This window comes from Harpia harpyja, chromosome 5 (genome assembly GCF_026419915.1).
Source record: "Harpia harpyja isolate bHarHar1 chromosome 5, bHarHar1 primary haplotype, whole genome shotgun sequence".
NCBI lineage: Eukaryota > Metazoa > Chordata > Aves > Accipitriformes > Accipitridae > Harpia > Harpia harpyja.
In genome coordinates this window covers 39,154,526-39,171,723 of record NC_068944.1, presented here as the reverse complement: position 1 = coordinate 39,171,723, position 17,198 = coordinate 39,154,526, and the positions used below count along the sequence as shown (strand labels likewise).

General features: G+C 42.1%; 2 protein-coding genes across 16 annotated transcripts in view; one reads left to right on the top strand and one right to left on the bottom strand.

Annotated features, from left to right (window-relative positions):
* ASPH (aspartate beta-hydroxylase) overlaps positions 1–4,311 on the top strand; it is a 124,389-nt gene extending 120,078 nt beyond the window's left edge. For all 13 annotated transcript variants that reach the window (XM_052788328.1, XM_052788337.1, XM_052788331.1 and 10 more), the window contains one exon: positions 14–4,311. In XM_052788328.1, the coding sequence (XP_052644288.1) occupies positions 14–164 (151 nt within the window). In that variant the 3' untranslated portion in view covers positions 165–4,311. The remainder of the gene's footprint in view (positions 1–13) is intronic.
* Positions 4,304–17,198, bottom strand: part of CLVS1 (clavesin 1) — a 109,742-nt gene continuing 96,847 nt past the window's right edge. For 2 of the 3 annotated variants that reach the window (XM_052788341.1, XM_052788340.1), the window contains one exon: positions 4,304–5,556. In XM_052788341.1, coding sequence (XP_052644301.1) covers positions 5,469–5,556 — 88 coding nt within the window. In that variant the 3' untranslated portion in view covers positions 4,304–5,468. Of the gene's footprint in view, positions 5,557–9,071; positions 16,436–17,198 lie in introns of those variants that run through there. The other variant, XM_052788342.1, reaches the window with a different exon arrangement.

Here is a 17,198-nt window from a genome sequence, read left to right as displayed (position 1 = left end):
TTTTGTGTTGCAGAACCTGGGAAGAAGGGAAAGTTCTTATTTTTGATGACTCTTTCGAACATGAAGTATGGCAGGATGCTGAAAATTATCGCCTGATATTCATTGTGGATGTGTGGCACCCTGAGTTAACAGCACAACAGAGACGCACCCTTCCTGCTATTTAAGGGGTTCCTTCTGCTGAGCGGAGCAGAGGAGCTTTAACCCCTTTGGAGTACACAAATAGGATTAATTTATCCAGCATACTAAGAATACAAGTGTTGTAAGATTTAGAAGAGATCAGGACAGCATTCTGCAATCACAGAGGACTGGATATAAAAAAAGGAAAAAAAGAAGAAGAAGAAAAAAAAAAAGCCATGTTTTGTTTCATACTGATACAGCACTGATATGTATTGTTTTTCCAGCTGCAAGTTTGAAAATACAAATCTTGTCAGCCAAAGAGCAATAGGTCTGGATTTTCAAACTGAGGAATGTGCAGATGGTTTTGCCATGCCTATATTATGCGTACAACATCAGTCAGTCAGTCACCTGCCCGACCATGTTCAGGCACAAGATGTGCGATTCTACATCTGGGAAATACTTCCCAGGCTTTTATCTGGGAAGTAACATGCAAGGTATTTACAAACATATGCACACAGCCAACTTTGAAAATCAGTATGCAGTTGTAATGTTAGCTGCTTTAGGCATAGAACATGTCCCTATGTTATCCACTGTAGATAATGTGAATGGGTTCTATGTGTTTTGTATTTTTTTCTACCTGAGTAACTGTATTTTTCTAGCATAATTATGAACAAATCTTCTTTAATCAACCACTATTTTTTAAAAAACATTATCTATATAAGTGCATCTCTAGCTATCAGCAGAAGGAAAACACTATAGATGAACAGATTTCATTTTTGCCAAGTGTGGCCTTCTCTTGCCTTCCTGGAAATGCAAACAGAAACTTGCATAATCAGCTGCTTAGTGAAGCTTTGTTCTTCTAAAACAAAATAGTTTCTTAGTTAGCAGGCAACCTTCAGTTTGATGATGTGATTTTGGAAGATGTTGAGCAAATGTGACATCTGTAGGCTCTGATCTTAAAGTGCTTGACAGTTCTTAGGATTGTATGGTGAACTGCTGTTTCTCCTATCATTACAAAAGCTTGTGTTGTGATACTCGTTTTCTACCCAGCAAGGGTCTGGGGCACCTCCTTCCAGGGGCTCCTTCTAGGCTGCCCTTGGGTGGTCATTCAGCAGAAAAAAATATATGAAGAATTTCTTGTGCTTTGGGCAGAAGGACAAGGTCTAACTTGGTTTCCTGCCAGAAAGCAGAGCAGACAGAGAGCTTCAGGTTATTAACGTGTGTTAACTTCTGCTGCCAGCATCCTACAGAGTGCTAGAATGATCCTTTAATTGACCTAATGGTGTTTTCCTTGTCTTGAAATGTATGACATAATGCTGAGGTAGTCTCATCCCAGTACTGTTTACAGTATGCTCTGTATTTGCCATGCAGAATTTACTATATGGTAAAAAGGCCTATTTTTAAGAAAGAAAACTGGTTGGATGTTTAAGCAGTTGGCTGGTCTTTTGGGTCTGTACTGTTTAATGGGAAATGGAGGGTGCAGGACCCTCCACCTGTTAACTAATAAGAACACTAACAGGAAATAGAGACCTGAGGTTGCACTGTTGATGTTTATGGCTGGCTGTTATCTACTTGCCCGCAAAACCAGCTGGGTGTGGATAGGTGTGCTAGGATGCTCAGGGCTTGTCAAGGGCAGTGGCATCATTACCAAGGGCTGTGAGAGACAAACACTAAGCAAGGAGAGACTGAGGTTACTTAATCTCCACAGCTTTGGCTTTGTTGTCCAAAAGACACTGAACAGTCATCTTATTTGTTTAACGCTCAGTGGTTTTGTACTACAGAGACTACAACACGGTACCTAAGTATCATGACCAGAATCCCACATTTGCTGAAGCAAAATACAGATAAGAGCTTTGCATTCCCATAAACTGAATGCTTTTCAGATTTTGTATTTTACTAGGTAATTAAATCTTGTAATGCCATGTAACACATGGTGATTGCACCATAAATTAGTGTAACCAGTTTCTGGAGGTGTGCACTTTAATTTCCTTTTTGACTGTTAAACTGATAAACCCTCTCTGATCAAGAGTCAGTTTTAGACAGCTATGATAATTAGCCTTTAATGTGTTGTCTGTATCAAAAATAACACTGAGACTATACATAATATACAAGAAAGTAACAGTTCTCAATTAATCATCATGAAAACTGAAAAGATTTTTAAGTTTCACGCTTAAGAAAATATAAGCTTTAGGAGAATCATGCAAAACTGGAAATAAGGTACTTGTTATTGGGGGGGTCATAGTAAGAATTTTTTTAAATCTCTTGGTGGTGTTTAGTCAGAAGCTATAATTTCTATCTTTGTAAAGTGATCGAGCAGTACAAATTATAAACTATTTTGTAATTCTCTAAAATAAAGACATAGTTTGTAATGAAGGAATCAAGAACTGTTTAAACCAAAATTTGTGGTTTAAGTGTATTTTTATTAATGTTGCATTTTAGTTTCTATAGCTCAGAGTAAATACTAAAGGAGTGGTAAAAGCTTTGGAGCTTTATTTATGAAAATCCATGCCATTCTTCAGATTGTTTCATTGTTCCTTTGAAGGCTCATACTTTATCTTTTCTGATTGCGATTGGCAAATAGATAAAAGTAATCTACCCAAGATGTGTGTATGCGCTGGAGTAGCACTGTTTATTAAATTGTGTGGTCATATATTGGCCAGTTAAAATCTTAAGTGCCTTGAATATGGCAAGGTGTATTATAAATAGCTCCTGCAACACTGGAGTGAATCTACTCTATGCCTACCTGTCAAGGAGCTGAGAACATATCTTTTTTTTTTAGGTACAGCTACTGGATTAGCTATATACATGGGGAGGATATATATAGCAAACCACAGAAATTATGCAGTGAATAAGTGGTATATTATTTTTGGTGTTCCTGTTTGCCAGCTGGTATTTCATCTTGAAAAAGCTTTTCAACATTGGAAATGCCAATGGAAGAATTGAATGGAAATATTTTTTAAATGGAGAACCATTGCAATTTAATTTTCTTTTTCTTTAGACTTATTTACAGAGGGAAATGACAAAAAAGGACAATTTACTCTCCTTTTTGTAAGGCAGTACGTACTCATCATGATGTTAGGAGGTGGATTCCTCCCTGCCTGTAGTTACCTTGCTTGCAAGCACAGAGTCTGTATAAGATCCTACAGTTAAATACAGGCATCATACAGTTATATACAAGGCATCATATGTATTTATTCATGTCACAGCTAAAGAAAATAAATAATTCTAATCCTCTGCGAGGTTTAATCCTCAAGGACTAGATTTAAGTGATAGTTGCACTTCTTGGGCAGAACAAGTCCTACTTGAATGAACAGTGATTGTAACAGGTCATCACAAAGATTCAATGGCAGTGGAGGTAAGTGTATTAACAGAGAAAAATCGTAAACCAAAGTATTTCTTCATTAATGCTGCAATATAATAGCCAATGTCTGTCTTTTTCTGTCTGTTTGATTTTTCACTTTCTGCTTTAAGTAAGTTCTCTGTGACAAACCCAAATGCCTGTGAGTCTTCGTGAGCCCAGGGAAGGGAAGGGAGCGGTGTCCTGTTACCAGGAGTTGCCATCCTCGTTTTCTGTAATAGGTGGTAATGCCAGGGGAGGGGGAATGGAAGAAATCCCAAAGATAAATGGGTTTAGTTGTCTTATTAGTTTAATGTTCCTGCAAGCTTCTGTTTCTTTTTCCGACTCCTGTGTTGCCTTGCTGGGACCATCCACTGCCTTAAAGACTTGCTGTCTTTCATGGAGGCCAGGCTTTGTATCAATGACATGCTGCTGCAGAAGAAGGTTAGTCTGAATGAGGCTATTCTGTACAAATAGTAGCAGATAAATCCCAGGTGTGTTGATAGGATCTGGCAGGATGTACTTTCTGCCCTGTGCAGGCATGAAAAGTTGTTGTAGATAAAGGCAGTAGTTTGTTAGTCTACCTGTTAGGGCTGACCATGTCCAGTTGAACTATATCATCGCTTCAGTGTATCACTTATGAATTCAGTGGATGTTCCAGAGGCACATTACAAAGTCTTGTGCCCATTATCATCTCATTTTATATATATGATTTACACTGCTACCTTTGATATGTTGTTGCCAACCGCTTGTTCTAGTAAATTGTCAATGTATGGCAATTTAATTGAAGACTAAAGGTGTGTACAGTGGTTGTAACCAGTTTAGGAAATAAAGTCGCTGCACATGCAATCTGATAACGATTTTTCTTTTATTTCTTTAATCTGGTTTCCATTTCAATGAAGGGATGGAAGTCTCTTTGCAGCTAGAGCAAATAGAGAAATAACAAACTGATCTTTGGCATTTCAGTTCTTCTGTTCTTCCACATTTCCTTCTAGCAGAAGCTCGTACTGAATAATTAATTCTAAGTTTTCCTTATTCATTTTAACCATGGCCCGCATCTGCAATCAGCATACCCTTCTGGCTACACCTTTCACTTGGCTGCAGGAGGGAAGGGGGTAAATGGCTCTGCAGAGCTTTCATTTGCTTTTGTGACCTAAATGAAACAATCTGGATTGAACCATTAATCACTGGTGAATGTGTCCAATGGGTCTCCCTAGCACCCCCCCTTCACACATGCGCACACACACGCACATATCTAATAGGCTCCCAAGTTGCCTGTGGAAAAACACATCATTAAAATTAAATAATTGCATTTCAAATTGCATGTGTCTGCTGCCCACACAGTTCATTTCACTCAGCTGACAGTTTTATAAGGGCTTCAAAAGTTAATAATAATTTTTGCTAGATACTGAAATGTGACCCCCTATAAGCAGCGTGGATGAGGCAGTCACAAAGTGTCATGTTGAATGATATTATGCTGGCACTGTTTTGGGGGGGGGGGGTGGGGTGTCTTTTTTTAATGCAAAATATTTCTGTAAAACTTGACCACACTGTAGATGCTGCTGCTTCTGTCCTCTGAGCCAGACTAAACTGCTGACTACAGTGCAAAGTTTAAATTTGAGATGCTTTTCCTTAGAACACACTTAACCTTCACTTCTATAAAACTGAGCATTCCTGCTGTAGTCTTCAGGAAAACTACTGACACACCCTGGTTTCTTTAAACAGAGAATGCAGTCCCATAATTTCCAATATTTTAATGTCATGAGTCAAAAAAAAAAAAAACCAAATTCTTTGTATATGGACAGGCTCCTGCGTCAATAGAAATTTCTCAGTTTTTGTTCAGCATTGGCCACACAGACAGATGGCTGGTGACAGTTGTTACTTGGTCAAGAAACATGAAAGACTTGTTCTCGAGCAAAATGCGTGCGTGTGTTTGTGTGAGTCGTGCTCTGTGGGTTTCTGGTACGGTGGAAGTCTGTTAATGTATCTGTGTGTGTGTTGGGCAGATGAGAGCTCAGTCCAGAGCCAGCAGTGGCTGGGTGTTCTCACTTTCCCCCTGGTCTTCATGTTTCAGCGTGCCGGCTTCCACCACAGACTGGGACCTGAAAGCAAGAAGACACGCAAATGCTTTCAAAATATTTAGTGCTTAGCTACTCTCCATAATGCTGAATGCACTTGGCAACTTAAGGGCCTGATCCTGAGATACCATGAGCTGTGTTATTGGTTAATGTCTTCCTAGGCAAAACCGCTTGTGCAGCTGCTTGCTGGAAAGCAAAGTCATTTGTACAAGTGCTTGCAGGAGTGGGTCTCAGCTCATGCTTGTTACAAATCTTGAGAAAGACGAGTAGATAAATCACGTATTACTGATGTAGGGGTTTAAGGGGCAGAACTTCCACGAGTTACCCAAGATCAATGAAGAAGCCAGAATTAATACAACAACGAGGGAGCTTCTGGTGTGCCCAGTCCTGCAATTTATCTTTATCTTCTTGTCTACACTCTTGAAAGAGAACTTTATTCAGGGCTAGTCCATTTTAAATTAATTTCTGTGTTCAAGGTGGGAAGTATAGTTTATTCTTTCCTGCTAATGGACAAAAAATAGAAACCCAACCTGTAAAAAAAAGAGTGAACACTAGAGAAAGTGGATAATCATGATTTCTTGCCGTGACAAAAGCTGAGTGGGCTTAAACTAGTGGGAAAATTCAAGACTCTCTCATTTTCTGAGGTCTGTGTACTCCAGTGTGCTTACTGAGCTATGGAAGGAGGAACTGATGAGTTTATTGTTACACAGATTTGTTATCCTCCATTTTGTCTGTTGTGGGCTAGGAGTTGCCTCCCAGTTTGGAATGGGCAATGAGCTTTAGAGCAAAATCACCGTGTGAATCAGGAACCTTTAAAAAGGGAAGTTTTTCAAAGGTAGGGGTAGAATCATCCAGCCTGGGCATTTGCATAGTGCATGGTATCATTTTAAAGAGCCAGTTTTCTCATGGATAGCTTTTAGAATTAGGGGTAGTTCTTATTCCCTACAGGATGTGTTTGTAGTTCCCAGTTGTTCATTATGGTAACCTCAGTTTAAGCCTTAGCTATTTAATGAGATTAGATATCACCTCTCTTTTGATAAGAATCATTAATAAATTGCATCCTTTGGTACTGCAGCACTTGATCAGGACTGAATACCATGACTGTGAATAACTTCTATGATTATTTTTCCTATTCTTATGCCTGGAGCTTTCATTAAAGCATAATAAAAAATTTTCATTAAATAAAAAATCTCCAAAGAGAGATAACAAAAACTGGATGCTCAATGGAAAGATTTTATGCCAAAATTTTCAAAGAAAATATGTTTGCCCAAACATTTTCACTGTGTATTTTTTACAGTAATGTGACATGCATAATGTTTATGACTGCACTTTAATATAGAAAAGCAGCTGATTCAGGAGATTATGCAAAATGACAATTTACATATTTCTAGTATGTAACAGCAAAAACTAATCACGTGGCTTTGAAACTGATACAGAATGGATTCAAATCACAACTTCAACAGGTTTTTATTTTCTTTTCTGGACTACTAGAATAGTACTTGATTAATACTCGTCACCAATGTATGGTTTCTGTCTGACCCACTGCCCTACAATGAATAAAAAAAGTTGCAGATCCATTGCAGCGTTTGCCAGCATATAGAAAGTTTCTGCTCTAAGCCAAATGTGAAAAATCTTGCAATTTTGCCTTTTGTGCCTTTTGTGATCACTGCTGATTATCTCTGCTCTCATGTTATTACACAAGAAAATATTCTTGCATCTGTAACAGCAAGATACCAGTTTCCCCCCTTTACTGGTACTCATATGCATGGCAGGTTGGGAGCAACATAATCCCAAACTCTGTATGCAGGTACCACGCTGCTCCTCTTCACACTGATCCAAAATAGCTGGAGCATAGAGTAAATGCATTGCAGCCCATCTGACCTCCAAATTCAAGATGCCAAATAATTCAAATTCTGTGCCCAGCCCTTCTGAATAACATGAAGAGGGATACAACTGAGATTTTAGTATCTGCCAAGCTCTGCAGTAACAATCTCTTTTCCTTTTCTGCTAGAAGCTGCTTAGCCCCCTATCCTAAAATAAGCAGCTCAGACATCTATCTGAAGGGCACAGTAATGATTTGAACAATCATCACTATTTTCTAAGACACCACAATGAAGGACTTGCTGTTGTGTTTGGATTTCCATTTTCCAAATGCATCAGTTTGTTTGCTGAAAAATGTTTCCAGTTTTGTTTTTAACTTCAATTTTAAGTAGGAAAAAAAGAAAATTACTCAATTCTCAACAAGATTCTAAAATACCTTTTCCGTATTCTTCATTTATGGTAAATATTAAAAATGCTCAGAAAAGCATTTTGGCAATATATATCAATGCAGCTCACAATCTAATATAGTAACTCAGCGTGGGAGATACATTTTACTGGCCTAGAACATCCTGGAATATGTATTCTATTGCTATACTTTATTTAAAGACAGAGAAAAGATGATTTACAATAGGCCACTCTTGCAGAAAGCATTTTCAACTGACCAGTAACTACATTTTGCGGCTGTAGAAATTAATGTAAGACAAATACTATTTGAAAGAATGCACCTTATATGTTGTTTTCATCTTGCTTTTGTGCATCTAACACACTTAGTTCAAGGAAAGCAGTCATATTCTAGGTATGTGCAAGTTTACACAATATTTAGGGGGGGTTATATGCTGACTCTAGTATTGAACCTAGGACTAAGGCTAGTTTCTGTTTTAAACGTACTGCTACCTGCATTAACATTTTCTTCAGAGGACTTTATAATCACATTTCACATTTTTAACTAGAATCTGATCATGGTTCTTGAAAGGTGTTTGTGTATCAACTCCACCTTAATCTCCTATTGAAAAATAAATTGCAGTCAGGCACCAAAGTACCTTTGCCCGGACTAGTCTTTGTAATTTGCAACCATCTTTGCATTAAAAACACCAAAACACCTTCTTGCACAACAGTTTAAGCCATTTTGATGTAAAATGGTAAATGAGCAGTACAGAACTTGCCTTGTTTGGCAAGCTCAGTCTAAGCTTTGGCCCTGTAAATTCTGTGGATGCTGTTCTGTCAGTACCCTATGGCAAGCAGAAGTTCATGGCACCAGACAAAAGCATGTTTATTTTGCTGCCTTTCCATATCAATGTGTACAAATACCTAATGGGGTGGAGTAGAGAACATGAAGCCAGACTCTTCCCAGCGATACCCAGTGACAGGAGAAGAGGCAACGCGCACAAATTGAAATACAGGAAATTCTGTTTTAATATAAGAAGAAATGTTTTTACTGAGGGAGTGCATGAATACTGGAACAAGTTGCCCAGAGAGATTGTGGAGTCTTCATGCTCAGAGATATTCAAAATCCATCTGGACATAGTCCTAGGCAACCTGCTCTAGCTGACCCTGCTCTAAGCAGGGCCTGGGGTAGAAGATCTCCAGAGGTCCTCAACTTTTTTGTGATTCTGTGCCCACAGAAATACCAGCTTGTCTGAACCATCCCAATTCATGTTTCTGTATCCTGACAGGACAATGATTTCCTTTCAAAGCTAGCTCATTATGCCTTTGGAATGTCAACTTCGACAACGTGGGTGACGTTCAGCTCTTAAATGTAGATACCTACTGCCATTTAAGGCACCTTAGAGTATCCAAGACAACCTTCCATGGCTGACTGTTGTGACCCAGGATTTATAGAAGAGTTATAGAGGACTCATGTCTTTCTGGAGTAACGGATGGAGGCCAAGAGGACATCAAAGTGCCTAAAATCATACAAGATGCCTATACTTAGGCAGCAGAGCCTCACCTGTGCTGTTGTTTCTGCAGGATGAATGCAACTAGTTTGTAATGTCTAAGTCATTTTGACCTGGGCCAGGTATGAACTAATCATCTAAGCAGGAAATAGTAATTGCATTGGCCTTCTCCTCATATCACTACATTTTAGTCACTTGTGTTGTGATTCATCTCACCATCAGACATCTATGGCCACTCTGTGCTATAAATGGCAGAAATAGACATTCTCAGGGTGCAATTCATCTGACCCGTTCTAAACATATGGTCATAGCATATGATTCATAGGTTACCTACGTTCAGGTCCCTGTCCTGATGAGTTCTCATCTGTTAACACCAGGGGGAACAGGTTCCATGATTTGCAAGGCAACGTTTCTTACATATCATACCAACAACTGCCTCACACTATATTACCTTTAATACTCTCCTGAAATGTGGCATGTTCTGTGTGTGCTGCAACTTTGGAATTATAAATGAGTTTATTTGAATTCAAAGCCTTCTGGTTTTCCTCCTTTCTCAGCTAAAAATTCTCAGTAACCAGTTTGGAAAATGCTTGGGTGTGGAGGATCTGGTCGAGTTAAATACTAACACAAGTAGACAATTGTTTGCATCACACAGATAGGGTCACTGTGGAAGGCCCTGAGCTGGCAGACCCCATGCCTGTCTTTCTTTAACATGATACATGCGGGAGACTTAGATCCTGTAAAGTACAATGTGATCACCGTGGGCTGGGAGCTAAGTCTGAAGTAATTAACAGACAAGTCAATGCCCATAGACTTTCCTAGCGTAGTTTCCAAGGCTAGGTAACTTTGCTTAGGAGAGCAAAATGAAAATGGAAAGAGAAATTAATTCTCATTCTCACTTCTGAAGCCTAAGTACCATTTGAGTATGCTCCATTTAAAGCGTCAATCAAATCCCCATGACTGTTTTAGTGTTCAGCAAGAATATTTGGAATTCTGGAAAATCAACACTACCCAGCTGTTTCTCCAGCAGGTCAGCCATATATTTCAGATGACAGCACTGCATAGGTATGTACATCAGTATCTAAGAGAGCAGATGGCTTTATGTGTGTGGTCATTTTAATGCAACTATCTCAAATTCAGTCAAAAAACACGTAAGGCCGGATGCAGGCCTTCTAGCTGCACTGTTTTCAGGAGGCTTTTGTCAGAGTACAGCTGGAGTGAATCAGCTCACAGGAATTGATGTCTGCTGGGTATCAGTTTTGTTTCCCATAAAAAATAAAACACCCAAATCCTGCCCTGAGCTAACAGTAACTGCCAGCGTATCATAGCACGCTTGCCTTAAAAGACATCTTTCAGTTCTCTGATCCCTCATTTTATGCTTTTCATCACAGCAATGCTGATGTGCTGCAGCCCACAGGAGCGACGATATACTACATTTGTGCTGGGCTTCCTTTGGGTGGTTTTGTGGAGGAAGGAGGAGGGTGGCATGTTTTTTTCACTCAAGTGCAGGAGGCTTCAAGCTCTCAGAGTGACACACTGCAGCCAATCAATCAGATCACATCATGTGTATCTATTCATCTCTCTCTCACCTCCCATCTGCTCATTTTCCTCTAATTCCCTTCCCATTTCACCAGCACCTCAGGGCTGTTCATCTCCCAATTATTCATTCCCTTTACAGAACATAATAAGCATTTTTTTAAAATCACACCCATGAATTTTTGTATTGACAAGGTCTCAGGGGCATTTCTTTCTCTGCCCTCCTCCCTCCCCATCAGAGTGCAGAGGAGGGTGCAGCACCCCAGAGTGTGCTCTGCAACACACCTCAAGAGTATGCCTTCATCAGGTGGGAAAACCAAGGATTTTTCCCCCGGTATTACAGAAACAATGCAGATGTGAAGGTGTGAAGTAATTGTGGTAAAAGGTACTCCTTTATTATTGAAAGCACTTGAAAATGAAATGCATGGGCAAGGCATCTTGAAAGACATGTGTGCTCCCGCAGGTGGTGCAGGCAGATGTAGGCAAGCTCTGCTCAGCCGGTGCACAGCTCCAGCGCAGAAGCCGTGAAGTGTGGCTCTCTGCCCAGGCTAATAAGCCCTCCTGAAATCTCTTGCTAATGCAACTCCGCAGCTTGTGCACTTGCATTGGCTTACAGCTCTGCATTAAGACAGCACAGCGGTGTGCCTCAGAGACCTGCCCGGAGGGGCAGCTTTGATACACCGACCACAGCATTTCAGAGAGATGAAGCAGCATCCGCGTCTAGGGGCACGGCTGAGCTGGTTAAGTGATCCACCCACGTGGTGAGTCAGGGGGCAAAGCAGCGCGAAAACTCTGGCTTAACCTTATTGCCAGCCCAGTGCTTAGCCCACAGGACAACGGTGACAAGCTGCTGTGCTTCCCAAACAGGAGCTGGCTTTGTGGCCACCATGGCAGCAGTGACCATCTCTCTCCCTGATGGTTAACACACCCTAGGGAGAGGTCTCTGAGTAGTGCCTTGGCACGTCAAAGCCAGGGGTGACCATAGCCCACATCTGTGCTTAACTGCATGTGGGAAGAAGTCTCTGTGAGTGCATTTACACCGCTAAAGAGGCGACTGCTGTAGAGTGAACCCCAGCATGAGACACCTCGTCCTCCCTGTGCCCGCCAGCTCTCTCCATGCCCCTCCTTTCCCAACAGCTGGCCCCAGCTGCTTCTCCCCACTGCAAACCCTGGGCACAGCTCACTGCAGGGTCTGCACCAAAGAGCGGTAGAGGTGAGACCGTGCCGCATTTGGCTCTAACCATGGTCCAGCCAGCTGTGCACCCTGTCCTGACCCATCCCTTAGCCCACACCACACCCCCGGGGATGCAATGCATACCCTTTGGCACTTGCTTGTAAGAACAGTTCTCTGGTGGGCTATGACACAGCTCTCAGCTTACTGCAGACACTCTGAACTGTGAAAACATACAGAAATGCTTAAGTATTTGGCATAGCACATACAGTCTTATGCCTTAAGGCCACGGAGAGCAAGAGCCAGGTGCTATGCAGGGCAAATGCAGCCAGACTCTTCTGGCAGAGGCTATCCCTGAGCAATACAGGCAGGAGTTGGTCTGTGCTACCGACCTTGGAATTAGGGTACACACCTTGGTCTTTTTTTCATCAGTGTGGATGTGCCTGATATCTCCTTCTCCTAAGTGCTTCTGACTTTGTGTGTCGAGATCTTGCCTCGGTCACATCCCAAGTCCAGGATGGGGGAAAGGCATGGGTAGGAGCTTGTCCTCTCCATTTCCTTTCTCTGCTATAGACTGACTCCTCCACATGTTTTTTTTTTTTTTCACATAGAAAGAATAGGAGCATCTGCTTCAGACAGGAGTTCCTGGAAGACCTTCAATCCCTTGGGGTGCAATATGTTACCTATGAAAAGGTAAGCCTAGTAATGGGGCCAAATAAAGACAACACTGCAGCAGCAGTCAACACCAATTTACAGCAGATTCGGCAAAAGCTGCTAAAAAGTTTGCAGAATTATGATGTCCGAACAAAAGAAATTCAGGCCAAGTAATGAAGAAAATTTTCTTCTCTCACTTTATGAATATTACATGCACATTCACACACACACATGTGCACTTGTCATCACCATTCATGCTTTTCCTGTTCATCCCCATTTCCTTGCCCACCAAAAGCGTTCTTTCTAGCCCAACAGCTTCCAGTCCCCTTGCTCAGATACTCTGGTCCTTTATGCCTGCCTCATCTTTCAGTCTGCCTTTTTTGCTCCCATTCCAGTGACTCCAGTTCCCAATATCTCAACCAGATTGATTTACCACTGAATCATAACATCTTCACTTCTGTGTGGCAATAACAGGGAAGATGGAGCCCTGAGAGCAAAGGGTGTCAGTCTTCCTACTCCCCCATCCTACATTAGAAGTTTCCCATTCTTAACAAGAACAGCACTGCAGTGTGAAAGCAACCCTGCAGATGTACTATTTAGGCTGGAAAGTCAAGCATCGCCACAGCGGGAAAAGCCAAAATGTAGGTTGTGGGAGCAGCAGTCACTTGGCCGGGTGTGTGGAGGCGTTGTGACTCCCACATTGCACCCCAGCCCCAGGAGCACGCACTGTTCTTTCTCGGAGGGCTCTTTCCTCCCTCAGTGCTCAGGGTAGACAGTGTCGAGCTAGTTAGTTGCTATTTATTTTGCTTTCTTCTAGCGGTTCAGCATGTGGCTCTGTGACACGTTTCCTGCATATTATTCCAAGCCTGCTCTGAAGATAACCTTTGTTAATTCCCTCCTGAGCTTTTCTGTGGAGTTCATCAACACAGTACTTGTGTGCCTTAAATGCTAATTCATTTACTGCCATAGCATAACTGTGAGGGGTTTTTTTATTTCCATTTTCCATGTGGAGAGCTGAAGTGCAGTGAGATTAGGGTCCAAGTACACCTCTAATGTGGTGTGCCCATTTCCCAGTACCAAGGGTCTGATTTTGCAGAGCGCTCAGCATTACATGGCAGCTTGTGTGTTCAAAGCACATGTCCCATTGATTTCTGTTGCAGGTGAGCGCTGAGTATTTCTGGAAATTAGACTCCAGAGTCTATAGCTTGGCAGGCTGAAAATAAGCAATGTGCAATCTCACCATCTGTGTGAAGTTTGGTTTAAGAGACTTGTCAGGCCGACACAGGGGCTCCGGGAGAGAGGGAGAGCAGGATCCATTTCTCCAGGTCTACATCCAACAGGCTTAACCAAAGGATGATTCCTGGTCCCCATCAGCCCTTGCCCTAACCATCGCCATTTGCTTGCCCATCAAGTGTGCTTCCTAGCCCAGCTGCTTCCAGTCCTTTACGCCTGCCTCATCTTTCAGTCTGCCTTGTGGCTCCCATCCCAGTGACGCAAGTTCTCACTATTCCAGCTGGGTTCACTGCTAAATCCTCATCTCTCCAATTCTCCCGCCAACAGAGGGGAGGATGCAGCCCCGAGAGCATGGGGTGTCAGTCTTCCAAATCCTAGCTCCATGTCTTGCTGCAGCCTGGCCTAGTGCAGGGAAAGTTGTGATCACAAGTAAAAGTTGTAATTACAAAAGCCCTCTGCACCCCATGGCCTAGACAGGAGATGCACATTGTGGGCGTTGAACCACCAACCGGAGCTGAACAAGTTTATTTACTCTGGGAGGCCAAGTTAAAGCATGAGGCAATCCTTAGGGTCATTAAATGCTAAAATTAAATATGTTTCTCCAGAACATGTGTGAATTGCCTTTTCAAAGGCTTGTAACTCAGCCAGATGTAGGTGGACTTTTCACAGGGCAGCAAAAGACATAAGCAGTATAAAACCATTTGTTTTATTAAGTGTCATGTCTCTAATCTAAACTACTAAATTTTTGGCAAATTTATAGCTAGCTGAAGACATAATTTACAATGCAATATTGTAGGCAGTCTGAACAGCACTGGTTCTGCCATTCCCACCTCCCCCCTGTGTTTGTGCACCCGTGCACTGGTCACTGGTAATTGAGTGCCGTAAACAGATGAAACCCATGCTGTCGATGCCCTCAGAGAGCAACTGATTTCCTGCCTTGTCCCAGGGGACCCCCAGCACCAAGCTACCCGTCCCTCCTGTTCAGCCAGGGCTTTGTGACTCTGATCTCCTCCTCAGCTTCTCTCCCTCCTGGCTCCTGAGGATATTCTGCACCGTCTCCCCTGCAGCCTCCCTGGGACCTGCTAATGTGCCAGATCCACCGGCTCCTTTCCATTTCTCTCTGATGTATTAGCAGAATTCCGGTTAAAAGCTATAAAACTGTTCAACAGCTAATAATCTATGTTACTAGATAATGCATATATTATGTGATGCATCTCTCTGGGACATCTGCTTTACTGTCAAGAGGTGTCTTGTTCGTAACCTGTGTATGGAGGAAGCATTTCTGCAGAAGCATTCAGAAATTCTCCGTTGTTTGAAATAATTCATAATAGAATAGTGAACATAAGCCTTGCACCATAGGTCTTACATTTTATAGAGCTATTTTAACTGAAAGCTTACAAGGACTGTTTTCCTTTTCCCCCAACACATGTGGAAATGCACCCCAGGTACAAGCAGAGCAACCCAGGTGCCATCCATGGGCAGTGAGAAGTTTTCACACATTTTCGTACTGATTTTTATTTGCTGGTATTTTACTACTTCTGCAGTAAATTGGTGCTGACTGTGAACCGGCATAAAACATGACCCATAAAAGCAGAAACATATGGTGAAGGAACATTAAGGTCACACCAAGGATAACAACTAGAAAGGTCTGCCTTGCACAGCCCAGCTGGGCATACAGAGGAACCAGTCTGAATAAATAAAAACCTTACATATGTCACCCCCACGAATGGCCCCTTTTGGATCTAAAACTGTTCCAGTCAGCATTAGTGTATACCAGTTGTGACACCCTTCTTTCTGGGAGCAGGATCCCATTTCTGAGAACCAACAATTAGTCTCAGCAACAAATTCATCTGAAGATCAGTCCTTTTGAAAACACACACATCAGGAGGCAATAATGGCAAACCCTAATCTGTACTTTAAAATCCTTTCCCTCTAATCTAGGACATAAAAATCCACATGCTCTGACTCAAAAACGTGGGGCAACACATTCCAACAGGTTTTTTTGCTGCATTTTCAAAATGCCTAATATGGGAGCTTTTGATGAACCACTAGGCAGGTCATTGCATCTTTAGGTGCTCAAGTTTCTACTTCACAGCAGGAAAAGTTAATGCTGTCTTGATGCATGAATCGTACATTTTCACAATTAGCATGTTTGGCTCTAATATAAAAGTTTTACTTTAAAGTTTTATCCTAACTCTGAATTTCCTGAGTCTCTAATGAGCTTGACTTGGTGATGGTAGTGTTCTTGCAATCCATGTTATCCTAAGAATAATTTTTAACACCAAATTTGATTAAAGTTATCCTTAATTAAACTTTGACTAAATAAATTTGATTAAACAGCACAGGTTGTTTGGCCAGAATATATATGTAGCTGTCAGGTAAAATTTCCTTTCTCTGCAGGGCAATTTTAAATTGGTTTTAGACCTGTTTGCACTAGCAGCAGGTTAAAAGCAAGGGCTCTTTTGATGCCTGGGAGGGCAGAGAAGGAACATTCAGCTCCCAGGCTGTGCTTGGAACAAGCAAAGGCAGAGAACAGTCTTTGTCACTTGGACTGAAGATCGAGTTCAGACATCAAGAAGTGACCCAGATGCGGCTGCAGAAAAACAGATCTCGTAAAGAAAAGCAAGTCACAGGGAGGCAATGTGCTACTGCAGGTTACTTGCTGCTGCCGGACCCACGTGTAAGAGCAGGGTGACGCTGGGGAAAGGGAAACTCTTCAAAGAACCGAGCTCCTTCACGTCTTCCCCAGTCACTGAATCCGTCCCTCCAGTTGGCGATGTTCGCTCACTGTTGTTAGGTACCCAAATAGCTACAGGCATGCTTCTCCCACTGTGGCTGGCCAGAAGGCTATGCCCTATTGGCACAGCGATATGTTGAGAGCAGTCTCTGACTCTAACTGCTAGGCTTAACCATCCACCATAACTATTCATTACGCTGCACACCCGGATAAAACCTCCAGCTGTTCCCAAAAACAACAGCTCATCAGCAAAAGCCAGCATGAGTGCCTCAGGCAAATGCTTTGCTTTTGTGTTAGCTCCCTGTTGACTAAAGCAACCCAAGGCCCCTTTCTGACCATCAGGGCTCACAGAAGGTTTGGCCACAAAAGGGAGGTGATTGAAAGGGAGGTGATTTTCTTCCCTGTGCTCTGAATTTTCACACTGTTCACATTGCTCTCAAATCCCATAGCTCGTAAGTGACAGGCTCCCTGTGTGGATGCAGACCATTCAGAAGAGGTGGCCCAAGACAGCGGAAGTGTCTGTTGCCATTGCTGCTCCCAGGATTATCAAATGAATGCGGCCGAGCTCTCCGATTGAACTGACTTTGCTATTACTGTATTAATGCTGGTTTGCATGTTT